The sequence below is a fragment of the Salvia miltiorrhiza genome, chromosome 2, assembly GCF_028751815.1.
Source record: "Salvia miltiorrhiza cultivar Shanhuang (shh) chromosome 2, IMPLAD_Smil_shh, whole genome shotgun sequence".
In the NCBI taxonomy this organism is placed as follows: Eukaryota; Viridiplantae; Streptophyta; class Magnoliopsida; order Lamiales; family Lamiaceae; genus Salvia; species Salvia miltiorrhiza.
In genome coordinates this window covers 1,320,826-1,340,343 of record NC_080388.1, presented here as the reverse complement: position 1 = coordinate 1,340,343, position 19,518 = coordinate 1,320,826, and the positions used below count along the sequence as shown (strand labels likewise).

Sequence of the window (19,518 nt, the reverse complement as noted above, 5' to 3'; positions counted from 1 at the left end):
CATGTCTTCCGCCCTTGCGCAAGCCGTTGATCAGAACACCATACGTTACGATATCAGGATTGATGTCTCATGCCTCCATCACCCTAAGAAACGCCAACGCCTCACTCTAACCATCTCGCAAATCCATCTATCAATATGTTTCATGTGACAACACTAGACAAGACGCCCTTCTCAACCATGACATCATATAATTGTTTTGCCCTCTCGATATCACCCTTCAAACGAAACCCATTAATAAGTGTAGAAAAAGTGACAACGTTGGGATAAATATTTTGTTGCATCATAATTTCCCAGCATCTTCCATATTTCCTTCCTTGCATAATGCATCAATCAATATACTCGGTTCAATGTATTTGACCAAGTATTTTCTTGCATGGTTTGAGGATATCAAATAAATTAAAAAAAATTAAATTTTGTATCCATTCATTTAGATTATACTATAATATATATTTATTAGAATTAAGATATGAAAATAGCCACCTTTTTTCAGTAAACTTAAAATTTACCCACTCAAATAAAAACTTAAAAAAATACTCACTTTTTGTGTTAAATGACTAAACCAACCCTAAGACTAAAATTAAAAAAAAAAATCACTCCCCCTGCCCTGTTTACCCCCAGACCCCCGACCCCCCTCCCCCAAGTTAATTTTTTTTTTTACTCCCACCCGACCACCCACCCCGAAGCCAATTTTTTTTTACTCCCCTCTACCCTGCCCTGCCCTCCCCCTAACCACCCACCCCCAAGCCAAAAAAAAAAATATTATTACTCTCCCCTGCCCCCCACCCCACCGCCCGACCACCCACCCCCAAGTCAATTTTTTTTAACCCCCCATGCCCTGCCCCCCAAGCCAAAAAAAAAAATTCTTGAATTCACAACTTAATTTTCTTGAATTCACAATCAGATTTATAAATTCAAAACTTAATGTTTTTAAATTCACGACCACATCTATGAATTCATAACTTAATATTCTTGAAATAACAATCAGATCTATGAATTCACAACTAAAACTAGAATTCACAACTGAATCGTTAGTGTTGGTTGTGAATTCGAGTTTTAAAGCTTGAATTCACAACTAGTTGTTTTTTGTTGTGAAATCTCGAATTCACAACCAATTTGTTAGTTGTGAATTCGAATTTTAAATCTCGAATTCACAACCAACTCTACTGCTAGTTATGAATTCAAGTAGTCGTGAATTTGAGTTTTAAAGCTCGAATTCACAAACTAGTTGTTTTAGTTGTGAATTCTCGAATTCACAACTTAATTTCTTGAATTCACAACCACATCTATGAATTCACAACTAACACAATAATTCACAACCAACTCGATAAATTTACAACTGAATCGCTAGTGTTGGTTGTGAATTTGAGTTTTAAAACTCGAATTCACGACCAATTGTTTTAGTTGTGAATTCTCGAATTCATAACAAGTTTGATGAATTCAAGACTGAATTGCTAGTGTTAATTGTGGCAGGGCAGGAGAGGTAAATGGTAAAATGGTAAGTGTGGGTATTTTTTAAGTTTTTATTTTAGTGGATAATTTTTAAGTTTACTAAAAGAAATAGGCTATTTTCAAAATCCACTCTATTTATTAATTAATCTATTTTTATAACCAAACATTAGAGCTTAAAATTATTCTCTCTCTTCATAAGAATAAAGAGTATGTGCGCGAAGCTCAGACCTCATATCACCTAATTCAAAAAAACTAGTACGTCAGTCCGTGCGATGCACGACAAGCATCAAATTTATTAATTTATTATTTTTAGAAACGATGTAAAAATATAAAAATATCATTATTTATGAATTAGATCATTTCATAACAAAAAATTATTCATATTAATTTAAATATTATTTTATTTAAAGTAGTGTAGAATATTATAAACTTAATGAATACAATATTAAATTTAGTGAGTATCGTGTAACAATAATTATATAGTAGATAAATTAGAATTATGATAACAATAATGCAATTTGAGATTTGTTTATATAAACCAAATAACATGTGCACATATTACAAACTTTACAGTATACAATTTATTTATATAATTAATTAACCTGTAAAATTATTATTATATTACAGTTACTTCAACTCTATATCAAAATTTAACATTGTCATTGAAATTTTGAAAAAAAATCATATTTAAAGTTTAATTTTTAATACATGTTACATATCAATCTAAAATTAATTAATTTATTTGAGAGCAAACAATAAAAAATTTGTTTATATAAATAAATAAGTTTAAACACAAAAATATAGACATGGTTTAGAAAACCTTCCGGAGGAGTTGAGGCAGCGTGAAAGCTAGTAAGTTTAATTCCTAAAAAGGAAAGGAATAAAGAGGAAAAGAAAAAGGAAGAAAGTGAGTTGCTAACTTAGATCACTCATTATCAGCTTAAAAGCTAGCTTTTCCTCTACAGCTTAAAACCTGTGGAGATCCCCCTCATCGCTCAATTCCAAAACCCTAGTAAGATTTTAATTTTCAGTTTTATGTTAATAAAAGCATGTCGCCTTTTTTTGGGAGATCGTAAACCCCCCTTAAAGATACGCTTGAAAACATTCAATTTTGAGGTTTACTTTTAATTTTTGCTAAATCTAGGAAGATTTTTCTTGCTTCAAGGATGTGATCTGATGGTGAACTTGGAAATTTGTGCATGTTTTTGTTGGAAATGGTTAGGGATTTCTGTTTTGGGGATTATGGGCTTGGGCTTGGGTTCTTTTTCACGGATTGTTGCGCAAGTTGGTGGTGAGTGACTTGGTTTCTAGTTGAGATTCTTGCGCTCATAGCGGATCTTTTCTTCTAATCTACTATTTATTGTCGTTTCTGATGGAAGTTGTGTAAAATTGGGGAACAAATTGGTGTGAGGCTCGAATTTCGTATCATTTCACTTCGACGCTGAGGTACCTTTTGAGTCAGGACTTTTCTCGAACAGTTGGTTGGCGTGTTCATATCTTGCTGCAGTCTATTTTTTTTTTGCTTTAGTCATTTGCCACAAACAATTAGCGTGCTGTGTAGAGGGTTTTCCAACCTATTTTGTTCGGGAAAGTTACTTTTGGGGATATTTTGAAGAGTGTGGTGAAGCTCTACAATGTAAAATGTAGAATATTGTATGATTACTTTGTTTGTTGTTAGTGGAGTGCAAAATTTAAATCTCTTTCACAAATATAAATGTGTATGCTGATTTCGGTGTGCTTAGCTGAAACTATATGAAATCGAAACTCTACATGATCCGTTTCTCATTGTTGTAGATCGCGGAAGTAATGGCGTATAGGCGTAGCATCATAGCTAGAACTAAGTTGTTTTATCAACAGCACCAGCGATTTGCCCCTTCTTTTTCACATATGAGTGGTAGCGATCGCGACGAATTGCCTGTTAAAAGCATTAACAGGAATACTGAGATCCGAAGCCATTTTCGGATTACCGGAAACATTGCCAGCAATTCCCTGCTACCAGGAAGTGTCTCTCGACTCATGCGATCTGAGTTTCGAACAGGCTATGGGCTGAATTTCCAGAGAAATATGTCGAAGTTGCCTTCGGACATTGAGGGTCTACATGACGCTGGGGATCTGCATGGTGCGATCAGTGCTGTGGGGGAGAGGGCTGTGGAGGTAGCTCCGGTGGTGAATGAAGCGGCCGTTGCAGCAGCAGATTCAATCAACTACCTGAACTTGATTGAAGTTTTACATTGTTGCGCTGGATTGGAATGGTGAGGATGCTTCTCTGAAACCAAATTCTTCAGCTCTAGCTTTACTTCAATTGAATGTTTTGTTGTGGTTGGCTAATTTTTTGGGGTGATTCTTGTTTAGGTGGGCATCAATTGCTGCTACAACTCTTTTGATGCGTTTCATTCTTGTTCCTTCTCAAATATATTTCCTGCAATTCTGTGTTGAGAATAAGAAGTCAGTAAAAGCAGCAAACAATAAAGTTAGTCAAAAGATAAAGTTAGTCAAAAGAAAACTAAGGATCCCTTAATCAAAGGGATCCTTATGACTTTGTATCAGCAATATTGAATATCATCTCCCATCAAACACTATAAATGGGAGAAGTGTATCAGTAGGAAAAAACAAGAAAAACAATTACAAGCAATACAATAACAATCTTTGGCTTCTCTTTATTTTTCTCTACATTATGATGATACCATGTTTCAACATGGTATCAGAGCTGGTTCAACCCTAGGAACTCAGAAACGAATCATCATCGTTCATAATCCAAAACCAAAACCGTTCCTAGCCAATTCACCAAATCAAGGCAGCCCAGCCCCTGTTCTTCATTTCCTGAAAAAAAATGTCAGGAGAGATTGAAACCATAAACCAAACAGATTCAAATAACCCAAATCCAAACAGAATCCACAGAATGGGTCGAAGAGACCCAAATCCAATCAACTGCAATGAAGAAGGGATTAATAAGCACCGAAAATTAATCGGAAATTGCCGATTATTTCAGTTCCTCCCTGGATTAGATGGCAGATATGATAAACTTTGTCGGGACATTCTCAAGAAAGTTTCCGTTCCCTCAGTCGAGTCGGCGTTCTCAAAAGTGAGAAGGGAGGCCGCCCGACTACAAATCTTGCAGCCGGCAACCAACCGCGCCGACATCAACGCCTCATCATCGGGAGGGGTCGGAGACGGACTCGCCGCCACCCACCGCCCTACTCAGCGGCCTGAGGTCCGACCGCCACACACCGCCGCCGGCAGAGGCAACCCACCAGATTGGTGGGAAAACAATTCCAAGGTTGCGAAAGGGAAAATGGCGGACGGAAGTGGAGGAAATTCGGAACAGATCGGAGCAACACCGACTGGATCGGCGGTGGCCGAGAACCGACCGGCGTGGGCCGCAAGAGCGGCGGCCATGGCTGTCGACCGACTGGCAGCCTCTGGACCGTGGGGCGCGAGGGAGATATCGGCGGCTGGAAATCAGTCGCCGCTGACCGTGGAACGGTCGTCTCCGGCTGGGCAGAATGGAGGCGGCGGGCTGGGCAGAAAGGAGGCGGCTGGAGTGAATTTGGGAGCATTAAAATCAGGTATAGGGTTTGGTGTTTTCACACCAAACCCTCCATCTTTTCCTTATTATCATAAAAGACCCCATTTTATGCCAACTAACCCCCCAAGTTCCGAGATATTACAAAAGCCACCCCTTGATTGTTCTGAATTGCAGAAATTACCCCATGTTATGCAAACTGCCCCCCCTAGCTTCTCACAAATTACAAAATCGCCCCCTAAATACTTCCGCTGCATATCAAACCTCTTGTGATAATAGGGATAGAGATAAAGGGTGGATTTTTGATTGTGGAGCCACTGATACAATGACTTTTGATAAAACTGATATTATTAAGTCATCAACATCACATCGTACGCATGTTCAGACTGCAAATGGTGATTTGACTCGTGTTAAAGGAGCCGGAACTATAGAAATTTCCCCTACTTTACGTCTCTCAAATTGTCTATATGTCCCGTCTCTTTCACACAAACTCTTATCTATTAGCCATGTTACTAAAGAGCTCAATTGTACCATGCTTATGCATCCCCACTTCTGTTTACTTCAGGATATCAGGACGGGGGAGATTATTGGACGTGGCACTGAGCAGGACGGATTGTACTATGTGGATGAGATAGCTCAACAAGGCAAGGTGATGCTGGCTCACGGAACTGCAGACCGGGAAGCCTGGCTTTGGCACCGTCGGTTAGGGCATCCATCCACGGGTTACCTTAATATTTTATTCCCTAACATTATGCAAAATAATACTTTGTCTTGTGAAACTTGTGTTTTGGCTAAAAGTCATCGACAACCTTTTAAACCCAGTGATACTCAAGTCGATTCTATTTTTTCTTTAGTTCACTCTGATGTTTGGGGTCCTTCACCTGTTGCCGGGGGTCAAGGGTTTAAATATTTTCTGCTTTTTGTTGATGATTGCACTAGAATGACATGGGTATATTTTCTCAAAAATAAATCTCAAGTTTTTGATAAATTTACTCATTTCTTCGCCATGGTGCAAAATCAATTCCAGAAAAATATCCAAGTCCTTAGAACTGATAACGGGGGTGAATTTGTCAATCATAACATGCAGAACTTTTGTCAACAAAAAGGGATAATTCATCAAACCACTTGTCCCCATACCCCTGAACAAAACGGTGTTGCCGAACGAAAGAATAGAATCTTGCTTGAAATGACCCGAGCTATGATGATTGAGTCTAAGGTACCCAGCCATTTTTGGCCCGAAGCTGTCGCAACCTCAGTTTACCTTATAAACCGCCTTCCCACTAGAACCCTAAAACTTCAAACCGCATTACAAAAATTATCCACTTTGGCCTCTGTCCCTGTCACTCTCACTCTTCAACCCCGGGTCTTTGGTAGTTCTGTTTTCGTTCATATCCCTAAGAATGAACGGACTAAACTCTCTCCTTGTGCCATTAAGTGTGTGTTTGTCGGGTATGGTGTTAACCAAAAAGGGTATAGATGTTACAATCCTAAAACCCATCAAATCATAACCACCATGAACTGCGACTTTCTTGAAACTGAATATTTTTACAGTACCCACCTTAACAGTCAGGGGGAGAGTGAAAAAGAGAGTGAGACCGACCTGTTAAGTTGGTTACCAATGCCAGGCCCGGAAGCAGACCCAACAGAAAAAGTTAGCCTTGACACCGAGCATATTTCATCCGCTCCAGAACAATCTATTCTGCTGCATGAGCCTATATCTTCTCCGCCTCTGATATCTGAGGTAAGAGCTTCTGAACCTACAATTGTGGCTTCTGATTCTGCTGATCATATTTTTCAAACCATTGAAGAAGAACAGGAGGATAATACAGTAGATGGAGATACTGGGAGATATGTGCTACCACCCAGGAGTAATCGAGGTGTACCTCCTAAACGGTATACCCCAGAGAAAGTTGTGAGGAATTCCCGATACTCAGTTGGGAATATCGCCAAGGGAAACTTGTCCAAAAATGCAACAGCCTATGAAGCAGCCTTATATGATGAGGAGATTCCACAAACAGCGGAGCAAGCCCTGAAGATCGAGCATTGGAGAAATGCTATGAAGAAAGAGATAGGGGCCCTAAACCGGAATCATACATGGGAAAAGTATCGGTTGCCGAAAGGGAAGAAAACTGTGGGATGCAGATGGGTTTTCACAATCAAACGAAAACCCGATGGATCTATTGAACGATACAAAGCTCGGCTGGTTGCAAAAGGCTACACACAAACATATGGGATCGACTATGCAGAAACCTTCTCGCCTGTGGCAAAGATGAACACTGTCAGGGTGCTCCTCTCCATTGCTGCAAACAAGGATTGGGATCTTCATCAGTTTGATGTTACAAATGCCTTCCTTCATGGTGAGCTTGAAGAAGAACGAGAGGTATACATGGATGCACCCCAAGGTTTTTCAGATGAGTTCGAGGAAGGGGAGGTATGCAGATTGAAAAAGACTTTATATGGGCTCAAACAGTCTCCCAGAGCTTGGTTTGGAAGATTCACCACAGCTATGAAGAAGTTCGGGTACCAGCAAAGCAATTCAGACCACACCTTATTCTTGAAGAAACGAGGTGATCTTATTTCTTGCTTAGTCATTTACGTTGATGACATGATCATAACAGGGGATGACTTAGAAGAAATCCAGAAGTTGAAAACAAATCTTTTCAAGGAGTTCGAAATGAAGGACCTTGGGAGACTAAAGTACTTCCTCGGGATCGAAGTACTCAGATCGAGGAAAGGGATTTTTATCAATCAGAAGAAGTATACTCTTGACCTTCTTGCAGAAACTGGGATGCTAGATTGCAAGCCAGCTGAGACGCCTATGGCTGTCAATCATGGGCTACAGATTGTGAAGGGAGCTGAATTGGCGGATCGAGGAAAATATCAACGTTTGGTAGGGAAACTTATATATCTTTCCCATACTCGGCCTGATATTGCATATGCTGTTGGAGTTGTGAGTCAGTTTATGCACCAACCACAAGCTGACCATATGGAAGCTGCACTCAGAATTGTGAGATACTTGAAAGGAACCTTTGATTTTGGAGTACTGTTCAGGAAGACTGGACATCTCGAGATACAAGCCTACACTGATGCTGACTGGGCAGGAAACCCGAATGACAGAAAGTCAACAGCTGGATACTTTGCATCTGTGGGAGGAAATCTTGTCTCATGGAGAAGCAAGAAACAAAAAGTGGTTGCTCTCTCAAGTGCAGAATCAGAATTCAGAGGAATCAAGAGTGGGTTAACCGAAGTCCTTTGGCTAAGAAGATTGTTGATGGAATTAGGACTTCACTCAACAAAGACGTGTCAAATGTACTGCGACAACAAGGCTGCCATCAGCATATCTGAGAACCCAGTTCAACATGATAGAACTAAACATGTCGAAGTGGATAGGCACTTCATCAAGGAAAAGATTGAGGAAAAGATTGTGGAGCTCCCGTTTGTGAGGTCCGAAGATCAGCTCGCTGATATCCTAACCAAAGCTGTGGACTTCAAAAGTTTTTCAGAAGTTCTTTCCAAGTTGAGTATCGGAAATCCCGTCACTCAACTTGAGGGGGAGTGTTGAGAATAAGAAGTCAGTAAAAGCAGCAAACAATAAAGTTAGTCAAAAGATAAAGTTAGTCAAAAGAAAACTAAGGATCCCTTAATCAAAGGGATCCTTATGACTTTGTATCAGCAATATTGAATATCATCTCCCATCAAACACTATAAATGGGAGAAGTGTATCAGTAGGAAAAAACAAGAAAAACAATTACAAGCAATACAATAACAATCTTTGGCTTCTCTTTATTTTTCTCTACATTATGATGATACCATGTTTCAACATTCTGTTCCAAAAATTTCACAGCTGTAAGTTCTCTATCCGATTTTGCCTATGCACATTTTGTATTTGATTTATACAGATTGCATCATTACTTTCAACAACAGTTTAAATTGTATTGGGATGAATAAGAACATTTTCCTAATCTGGTCCTTTATTATGTTGTGAATGTGAAATATTCTCCACATGCATAAGGATTATTGTGCCAAGAAATTGACTGTATACACAATTGCTTGCAGATTCAAAAACATGTAAATGATTTTGGAACCTCTGGTTTTTCGATTGAGGTATGAGCTTTAGGCTCTGTTCTTGGTTATCTTGTTGTTAGCAACTCATAATGAATTATTGTTTGACAGAATATTGAAAAAGATGAAGCTTGGATTAAAGTGGCGAGCAGGTATGTGTGTAATGCTGAAAACACATATAATGGATTCTGAGGCTATCTTTGCTATACCTTTCTGCATTTTTTACCACTTGAAGACCTGTGGCATCAACTTTGGTTGATGTAAATGAATATTGGTCTTGCAGTTACGACAAATTACATTGGAGGGGATTGATGGCATCATTAATATCGGGGATCTGCTTTTACGTATGGGTAAGATCACATTCCTTTTAGTTCGATAAATTGTATATGCTCTCTCGATTTCTTTCTAAACTGTTTGACAGTTAACCTCATCACTTTCCATTCAGGTTTCATACATGGCAAACAATGTTCCCTCTTTCGCTACAGGTGGAACTTTATGGTTTACGGATTTAACAGCTTGTGATGGCACGGATCTCCCAATCCTTATGGCATTGACATTGTGGATTAGGTTGCAGGTAAGTTTGCTGTGGCTTTCTTTGTTCCTTTGAGATCACCTTGAGCTCACTTTAAATATTTATCACTAAATTCTTCTCTACAGTTGCTCCCGATTGGTTATCTAGAAGGCAGGTCACCTTCCACGTTTATAAACATATTGGTAGCTGTTTCAGCATACCTTGCCGCTGTCGCGGGAGGGTTCCCCACGGTTTGTTGTGCACATAGCAGACATTCTTTATCTATTTTGTGCTTACTTTGTGCTAATGTGGGGAGATTGATAAACTTCTTGTTATCATAAGCTCTCTAATTAATGATGCTTTTATTAGTTCTTTGGTATTGTTAAACAATATATAATTAGATTGCTCATTTGTGCAGGCTGTATACTGTTATTGGTTGACCAGCAACCTCTTTTCAATAGCATTTGGAGCTGGTGAGTCTTCTTCTTCTTCTTCTTCTTCATTTTGTTTGAAGCTGTTGCCTTTATTTTGATAATATGTTTATCATGTTGTGTTTTCAGTGATGATGGATCCTCGAGTTCAGAAATTGGTGGGGATATCATATAAACCATCTGAAGCTGATAAATAGACAAGTACTGAAATTAGCTTTGTTATTTTGTGGTTCAAATAATAGTCATATGGATTCAGAGGTTAGGATTTTGGAGCATGAGCTGCAGCTGCATTTGGCCCAAAATTTTATTGTTGAAAAATCATTACCAGTTTGTGTTTCATCAATTTGATATAGATTGTTGATGCTTAATTCATCAGTGTGGTATGTTTTTCTCGTGTGATAATATGCAAGGTAGCTCAATTTGATTGCTAAAATAGAAAACAAGATTGAAGTTTTACATATTGTGTTCTAAACAATGAAGCTGAAAGAAGATGGAAGGCCGTGACTGTTGTGTGCGTGTTGAGGGAGGCAAGAGGCGGTCACCGGCAACCTAGTGGCTGTGAATGTTCGGCCGGAGAATGAGACGGAGCGAGAATAGGCGTTGCTGCTAGCGGCCTTCGGTAAGCAAGGGGAAGGAAGACCCACTCGCGTGTTTGACACCTACTTGCGAGATTTCATCGAAGAAATGCCAAGCTTTATCAAGGTTCCCCGTCTTGCAGTATTCGCTAATCAAGATACTATAGGTGTATATATTGTGCTTGATTCCCATCTTTGCCATTGAATTGAAGAGCAATATCCATCTATCAATATGTTGCATGTGACAACTCTAGGTGAGACGCCCTTCTCAACCATGAAATCATATACTACTTGTTTTGCCCTCTCGATATCACCCTTCAAATGAAACCCATTAATAAGTGTAGAATAAATGACAACATTGGGACAAATATTTTGTTGCATCATAGTTTCCAACGCACTCATCTTCCATATTTCCTTCCTTGCATAATGCATCAATCAATATACTCGGTTCAATGTATTTGACCAAGTATTTTCTTGCATGGTTTGATGATATCAAATAAATTAAAAGAATTTTAAATTTTTTATCCATTCATTTTGACATTTGTACATACAATTGTGTATATAATCAATTAATCTATAAATTAAAGGTCCACATATATACATATTATAGTTTTTCTAAACCACGTACAGACTCTATATACTTTAGAGGTTTAAGCACACAAGCGTACACAGAAATACGTTTTATGACGATGCTCAAGTCTATAAAATTCGATCAACGGAGAAATCTCAATATTGTAGCAAATGCAATCCAAAACACACAACCAATGGGAAGCATCAATGGTTGTAGAAATTGAAGAAGAGCCAACTCAATAGGAAAAAAGAAACATTCACCTGAGAAAAAAAGAAAAGAAAACAATAGCGTCTAGAAAGAAAAAAATGTACGATGGAGTTGCAGTCTACAGAACAACAAAAGAAAAAAAGAAGAGTAGCCACAAAATGTTTGATGACTACATTGAAATTTCGAGTGACGACGATCTGCCGTTTAATAACAATCTGTCGCAAACCAAAAATAAGAAGAAAAGATTCCCAATCGTAAAACTCAAACAAAGAAAAGATTTAAAATTCGTCTTGCTCCGTATTTAGATAATTTACAACATTTTTTATAGATCTTTTTGCATTTTTATTTAGACGTATATTATGAATATTGTTGGAATATAAGTATATATAATGGAGGATTTATTTAATTGGTAGAAGGAAATTTAGAGAAATTGGTTGTGGACGTGTGTGTGCTTAGGAGTTTTAGTGGGAGGATTGTAGTTTGCTAGCACAATCTTTCTTCAATTCACTTCGTTCTAAACAATTGATACAACCTCCACATATATATAGTAGTCAAGTGAGAATTCTAGAATTCTCTTGATTTTTTTTTCTATCTAGATTTTTCTACTTAAAATATCTTGATTCTAGATATTTCTAATTCAAATATCTTCACTTACTTTTTCTAGAATTCTCTATATTTTTCTTTTAAAATATCTTGATTCTAGATATTTCTAATACAAATATCTTCACTTACTTTTTCTAGAATTCTCTATATTTTTCTTTTAAAATATCTTCACTCAAAAAATCAAGTTTATTTTTATATTTCAACACTCCCCCTTAAACTTGATTTTTCATTCCGAGCAAACTTCTGAATTTTGGCGAAATCCTTTCACGACGTGCCTTGCTTTATATCTTTCAACTTCACCTTTGGAATTCTTCTTAACCTTATGCACCCACTTGACTCCAATGGTCTTGTGCCTTTCCGGTAGTGTCACGAGCTCACACGTATTATTCTTGTTTATAGCTTTGATCTCTTCGTCCATTGCAACTCGCCAATTTTCACTATTTGCTGCTTCAGGTTCATAATCAGCAGATAGGCAAAACAAGGTGAGATCTTCTAACCTTTCAGTGTCTTCATATATCTCATCCAAATTCCTTGCTCGTGGTGTGGCTCTTTCATTTAAGAAAGATGGTGGTGAGACTTTAGTAACTTGTATAGGTGAAGCTGGCGGAGTCACTACCTCTTGTTGGACTTCTCCAACTTGCTCGACTGTCCTTTCATCATCGAATTGTGGGATGAAGGTGAAGTCACCACTGGAGCTGAAATCCCAGACTCCTTCTTCGTCGAACTCCACGTCTCGACTTATCACTGTTTTCTTGGTATTTGGATTATATAACTTATAGCCTTTAGAGTTAGAGTCGTACCCGATAAAGATGAATGCTTCACTTTTATCGTCGAGCTTCTTCCTTCTCTCATCTGGTACGTGCACGTAGGCTTTGCTCCCAAATACCTTTAGGTGGGAAATTCCTGGCTTTCTCCCGCTCCAGGCTTCTTGTGGAGTCATTCCCCACACGCTCCTTGTCGGCGATCGGTTGGATAGGTACACCGCGCACGCCACTGCTTCGGCCCAAAACTCTTTAGGCAGATTCTTCGTCTTTAGCATGCTCCTCGCCATCTCCATGATTGTTCTGTTTTTTCTTTCCGCCACACCGTTCTGTTGGGGGGATCTCGGAACTGTCAGGGGCCGTCGAATTCCATTTACTTCGCAAAATTCTAGAAACTCCTTTGATGTGAATTCTCCGCCTCGATCGGACCTCAGGGCCTTGATTTGTCGTCCGCTCTCCTTCTCGACGGCAGCTTTGAATTTCTTGAATGCATCAAATACTTCTGACTTCTGCTTCAAGAAATATACCCACGTTTTTCTAGAAAAATCATCAATGAATAGCAGAAAATAATTATTTTTACCGAGGGAGCTTGGCTTTATCGGCCCACACACGTCAGCATGAATCAACTCCAGTGGCTTTTGAGCTCTTGAGCTTGACTCCTTTGGGAATGGCTTTCTGAACTGCTTCCCGAGTAGACAACCTTCGCAGAGTTGATCGGGATGTTTGATGGATGGTAAGCCTCTCACCATCTCTTTCTTTGATAGCAACTCCAAGCCACCAAAATTTAAGTGCCCAAACCGTAGGTGCCACAACCAAGACTTATCTTGGTAACACGCTTTCAGGCATTTTGCCATGTCATTTCGAATATTCAATAAGAACATTCTATTTTTAGACATTGGCACCTTGGCAATAAGATTATTTTTGTCATCTCTTATTGAAAGGTTATAATCTCTCATGTGAATATCATAACCTTTCTCTAAGAGTTGTCCCAAACTCAATATATTATTCTTCATATTGGGCACGTAATAAACGTTGGAAATAAATTCATGATTTCCATTCTTCAAGCGAATTAAAATTTTCCCTTTTCCTTTAACTGGAATTTTAGATTCATCACCAAAGGAGACGTTGCCACTTACCGACTCATCGAGCTCCACGAACATGTTTCTCTTCCCGCACATGTGGTTGCTTGCACCGGTGTCGAGGTACCACGTGCCATCTCTTCCAGCTTCTCCTTTATATGCCAGAAGCACACTACCATTTACTTCGCTCGTGTTCTCGGCATAATTGGCCCTTTCTTCAATCCTTACTTTTTCACTTCTGCACTCGGAAGCATAGTGCCCAAATTTATGGCAATTATAACACTTTATTGAAGATTTATCGTACCTCGACTGCGGGTTGCTCCTCCCCCGACCACTTGTAAACTCATTTCTTTCACCATTGTTGACGAAACCTCCTCGTCCTCGACCACGTCCACGTGCTCGGCCTCTGCCTCGATCTTGCCCTTTGCCACGTCCTCTCCCGGACTGTCCATAGCCATTGCTCGGATCTTCTTCTTTATCTTTCGGGCTTACGTGCAACTTTAAAAGTTGCTCTGAAATTTCTTGCTTCTTCTTTTGCTTTTCCTCATATGCTTGCAGCGACCCCAACAAGAGATCGATTGTCATCTCCTCCAAATTTTTAGTTTCTTCAATTGTGATTACTATATGCTCAAATCTTGGAGTTAGTGAGCGTAATATTTTCTCCATAATTCTAACATCCTCCAATTTTTCACCATTTCTTTTCATTTGATTAGACACCGCCAAGACTCTTGAAAAATAATCCGAAATTGACTCGGACTCTTTCATATGCAAAGACTCAAACTCTCCTCTTAAAGTTTGAAGTCGTACCTTTTTTACTTGCTCCGCTCCTTTGCACGCGTTCTGGAGCTTCTCCCACGCTTCTTTGGCGGTGCTCGCGTTTGAGATTTTCTCGAAATCGTCGTCCCCCAGCGCTTGATAAATGAGACAGAGAGCCTTCTTGTCCCTCTTTCTCATGTCTCGCAATCTATCCTTTTGTTGTTGGGATAGTGCGGCCTCGTCCTGCGGCTCCTCGTAGCCGTTCTCCACGATCTCCCAAACGTCGTGGGCTCCCAATAGCGCCTTCATCTTGATGCTCCAATTGTCGAAGTTGCTCTTGTTGAGCATGGGGACTTGAAAGGATTGTAGGTTGGCCATTCCACAGGTAGGATTTTATGGCTCTGATACCACTTTGTTGGAATATAAGTATATATAATGGAGGATTTATTTAATTGGTAGAAGGAAATTTAGAGAAATTGGTTGTGGACGTGTGTGTGCTTAGGAGTTTTAGTGGGAGGATTGTAGTTTGCTAGCACAATCTTTCTTCAATTCACTTCGTTCTAAACAATTGATACAACCTCCACATATATATAGTAGTCAAGTGAGAATTCTAGAATTCTCTTGATTTTTTTTTCTATCTAGATTTTTCTACTTAAAATATCTTGATTCTAGATATTTCTAATTCAAATATCTTCACTTACTTTTTCTAGAATTCTCTATATTTTTCTTTTAAAATATCTTGATTCTAGATATTTCTAATACAAATATCTTCACTTACTTTTTCTAGAATTCTCTATATTTTTCTTTTAAAATATCTTCACTCAAAAAATCAAGTTTATTTTTATATTTCAACAAATATTACTTTCTTACATTTAAATTTATTCATTAATAATTTTCTGGTAGGCCAAATAATTTGAGACCAAACATTATTCAAGCCCAAAATTCTGAGCCTACGAGAGAATACAAAAGTCGCCTTAACCATAATCGCAAACTCCATCCGTTGCAATTTCATCCCTTTTTTCACAACTCCTAACCTAAAGAGAAAAAGATCCAAACTCACCGATTAATGATGACGAGCAAAAGGGCAGCTGCATCTGCAATCGATCTCTGTTAGATAATCGTCGGAATCCACACAAGCAGTAGAACCTCTCGTCAACGAACTCAATGAAACAGTAAAGTAAATGAATGAAAGAAAGAGACGCAGTATTTACGTGGTTCAGTATGAATACCTACATCCACGGCAGATCACTATATTCTTTATTGAGAAGAAAGTAAGATGATGATACAAGGAAACTGAGCTTCGAGCTCCACACCCACAGCTATGCTTAACTTACACAGTGTAATCCCCCAATCCCACAACTCTCTAACTCTAACTTTTTATTTTGGGAGATGATCTTTTTATATTGGGATAATTGCGTGAAAATACACAAACTTTGCTAAAAATTCATATTTGACGCGAAGTTAGGATTTTGCATTTTAAAACACCAACTTTTGTTGTTGTCCAAATTTGACACGACTTAATTCTTAAAAATTCAAAAAACAACCCCCTTTTTGTAAATAATTATACAAAGACCCACTTATGTTATTATTTGGGACATTTAAACCAAAACAAGATATTTCCTTATGATGTTTTCTTTTAATCTTTGAACCGCGCCTAAAATGGTTTAAAAGAAAACATCATAAGGAAATATCTTGTTTTGGTTTAAATGTCCCAAATTATAACATAAGTGGGCCTTTTTATAATTATTTACAAAAATGGGTTATTTTTTGAATTTTTAAGCATTAAGTCGTGTTAAATTTGGACAACAACGAAAGTTGATGTATTAAAATGTAAAATCCTAACTTCGCGTCAAATATGGATTTTTGGCAAAGTTTGTGTATTTAGGTGCAATTTTCCCTTTTATATTTTTAAGATATGTATATTGCGCATATTTTTTTATTTATATATTTCTTAAATGAATGATAATAACAAAAACCATTAATTTAATATAAAAATAATTTAAAATAAATTTGAAACGAATAATTTATGTGTATTTAAAGTTTCAATTATATTTTTCTCTCTCTCATATTTTCACAGTTTAACTTCTATTATCTCTTCTAGCTCTCCTCACTTTTCTCTATTTACATTCTAACAGAGTGTCCTCAATTAATATAAATATATAATTGAAAATTTTCCATGAGTTTGGCGGAAAATAAATTATTGAAAAACTGTGTTTTCATATTATATAGATATAGATATAGATTATCAACTCTGCAAGTATACTGGATAATAATTAATTTAATGAGTACCGTATAATAATAGTTAAAATATAAAGAAAAAGTATAACATATTTTTTTTAATATATATAAATTTCCATCTAAAATGCAATTTAATTGAGAAAAATTAATAGAAAATATGTTTATATAAATAAATAATTTATAGATAAACATAACTAAAAGAATATAGTTAAATCAAATGAAAATTCTATTATTTAGATATATAACTAATTATTCATCTACAAATTTATATTAAAATTAAGGGTGCATTCTCTTTGATTGATTAATTTATCATTAAAATTTAAAAGTAAGGGATACCAAAAAATTCTCCATTTGACTTCCTTATTTATTTTTCCTCATTTTCTACAAAATAGAATTTCAATTCACCATTTCTTATTCCTCCTTTACACTTCAATGAAGAATATAATATTATTACACCAAAAATGAAGGGATAATATTATTCATTCTTAAAGTGAAAATAATGAATGAGAAATGTTGAAATACTCTTTTGTAGTAGAAAATTAGGGGAAAGAAAAATAGACATTTAAATGGAGAAATTTTTGGTATTCCTCATTTTTCCATGATAAATTTATCAACCAAATAAAATATATCCTAAAAATAAAATTATCAAATTATATATGAGGTAGTATCTATAAATAAAAAATACATATATTCAAAAACGTATTAAAAATGAAATAAATGTATAATTTTAAAGAATGGATGTATCATAGTACATTAATACCACACTAAATAAACATTCATTCACCAAATAAACATTTATTCAGGTTAAAAAAGTACTCCCTCCGTCCCAAACGAAATGTCCTCCTTCTTTTGGGCACGGTTATTAAGGATGCATTATCTACCTAATCTAGTAGAAATTGAAATAATGCCATGAAATGTCATTTAATCTTATATGCTACCTAATCTAGTAGAAATTGAAATTTCCTTAATATTCTACTAGATTAGGTAGATAATGCATCCTTAATAACCGTGCCCAAAAGAAGGAGGACATTTCGTTTGGGACGGAGGGAGTATGTAGCAATAGATAAAACACACATTCAGCTCATTATTTGATGAGACCATTTTCAAATATAGCAGCAAACGCTTCCATTCTTTTCTTAGGCAACAAAAGCCCAAAACTCCAAATCCCCTCCAATGTCTCTGGCATTACCCAACGACATGAAATACTTCTCTCCATCAAGCGTCAAGAGCCATGTTTTTCAATCTCTCCTTCCTCATATGTTGAATTTAGAAGGAATAGTGTCAAAATCATCAAAATTAAATCTCTTCCGCTCCCTCCCAACCTAAATAGACAAAAAGGTCGAATAAACAAATACAATTTTGTTTTGAGGAAACAAATGAATCTATTTTGTTGCAGCTGTTGCATATGAGTGTCTTGTGAAACATAAAAAGAACTGAATATGTACCTTTCCAAGGTAAGAAGGGTCGCATGACATAACTTCATTCATGGTCGTTAGTTTCTTCGAGAGCATCATAATCCTAAAAAAGTACAAAATAACATGAACATAAATACCAAGTATGGGAATAAAATACCTCAAATAGGGGCGTAGCCAGGGGGGCTGAAGCCCCCTCCCAAATTTTGAGTTATATATATATATGGTGTGGTTATAATGAGAACCACACTTATCATGAGAACATAAGAACCATTAAAATCAATGCATCTGCTATATAAATTAATGCATTCGCTATTAAATTTAATGCATCCGAAAATAATAAAAAATTTGCTCCCTTCAGGATTCGAACCCAGGATCTGCATTCATCCACCAAGATGATACATCCACCGTAGATCTTGATGATCGAATGGCTTAAAATGGTTCTCCGTTCTAATTTTATTTAGTGGCTCTTATTTGAACCTCTCCCTATATATATATATATATATATATATATATATATATATATATATATGTGTGTGTGTGTGTGTGTATGTATAGATATATGTTTATATTATAAAAGAAATTTGTTTTACAAAAGTTGATTAGCTTGTTATATTCTTCCATTTATAATTAATTTAAGGATAATTGTGTTATTTAAAATTATATAATCTATAAAAATATTATACATTATTATCACTATTATGCTTGTCTTTTAGTAGAAAATGCCTAAAATGGATGGAATGCCCAAAAAAAATTTGTTTGTTGTTATTACTATGCTTGTCTTTTATTATTATTGATTCTAGCTTGTAATTTGTTGAAAATATATAATTTATGAAAATATTGTTCGTTATTATTGTTATTATGCTTGTCTATTAATAAAAAATGCCTAAAATGTACGAAATGACAAAAAAAAAATTGTAATGTATTGAAATTAATTTGTAATATATTAAAACTATATAGTATATGAAAATGTTGTTCTTTATAATTACTATTATGCTCGTCTTTTAATAAAAAATGCTTTAAAAATATAGAATGTCCCAAAAAAATTTGTAATGTATTGAAACTAATTTGTTATATATTTAAATTATATAATCTATGAAAATGGTGTTCTTTATTATTACTATTATGCTTGTCTTTTAATAAAATAATGCCTTAAATATACGGAATGTCCAAATCGCCAAAAATTCGTCGCTAATTTCGTTTACCGACGGATCAACGACGGCCGCCTTGTGTCGCTGTAAAAGTGGTCGGTAAAAAAAATAGCGACGAAATTCATTTCCGTCGCTAATTACCGACGAAAATACCGACGGACCGTCCGTAGGTAAGCACACGACGACGCA

The 19,518-nt window shown here is 36.6% G+C and overlaps 1 protein-coding gene and 1 long non-coding RNA gene across 8 annotated transcripts; one reads left to right on the top strand and one right to left on the bottom strand.

The window, feature by feature from the left end:
* Positions 1-2,269: 2,269 nt before the first annotated feature.
* LOC131012490 (mitochondrial inner membrane protein OXA1-like) lies at positions 2,270-10,567 on the top strand. Of its 7 annotated transcripts, none has more exons than XM_057940472.1 (12): positions 2,270-2,565; positions 3,244-3,701; positions 3,802-3,880; positions 8,801-8,818; positions 9,029-9,076; positions 9,146-9,186; positions 9,318-9,384; positions 9,480-9,608; positions 9,692-9,796; positions 9,964-10,018; positions 10,106-10,177; positions 10,457-10,567. In XM_057940472.1, exons 1-11 carry the CDS (start codon positions 2,485-2,487, stop codon positions 10,171-10,173), a joined length of 1,149 nt encoding a protein of 382 aa, XP_057796455.1. In that variant the 5' UTR covers positions 2,270-2,484; the 3' UTR covers positions 10,174-10,177; positions 10,457-10,567. The 7 variants fall into 7 exon arrangements, with proteins under 7 accessions (XP_057796455.1, XP_057796459.1, XP_057796458.1 ...); XM_057940476.1 differs by lacking the exon at positions 10,457-10,567 and adding an exon at positions 2,829-2,895 and having other exon boundaries at positions 2,270-2,740; positions 10,106-10,344; XM_057940475.1 differs by lacking the exon at positions 10,457-10,567 and having other exon boundaries at positions 2,270-2,461; positions 10,106-10,344.
* Positions 10,568-17,830: 7,263 nt separating this feature from the next.
* Positions 17,831-18,286, bottom strand: LOC131012527 (uncharacterized). Its single transcript, XR_009097360.1, has 2 exons — positions 18,212-18,286; positions 17,831-18,088 (listed from the first exon to the last, which is right to left on the bottom strand). It is a non-coding gene; the product is annotated as an uncharacterized LOC131012527 (long non-coding RNA).
* Positions 18,287-19,518: the final 1,232 nt, after the last annotated feature.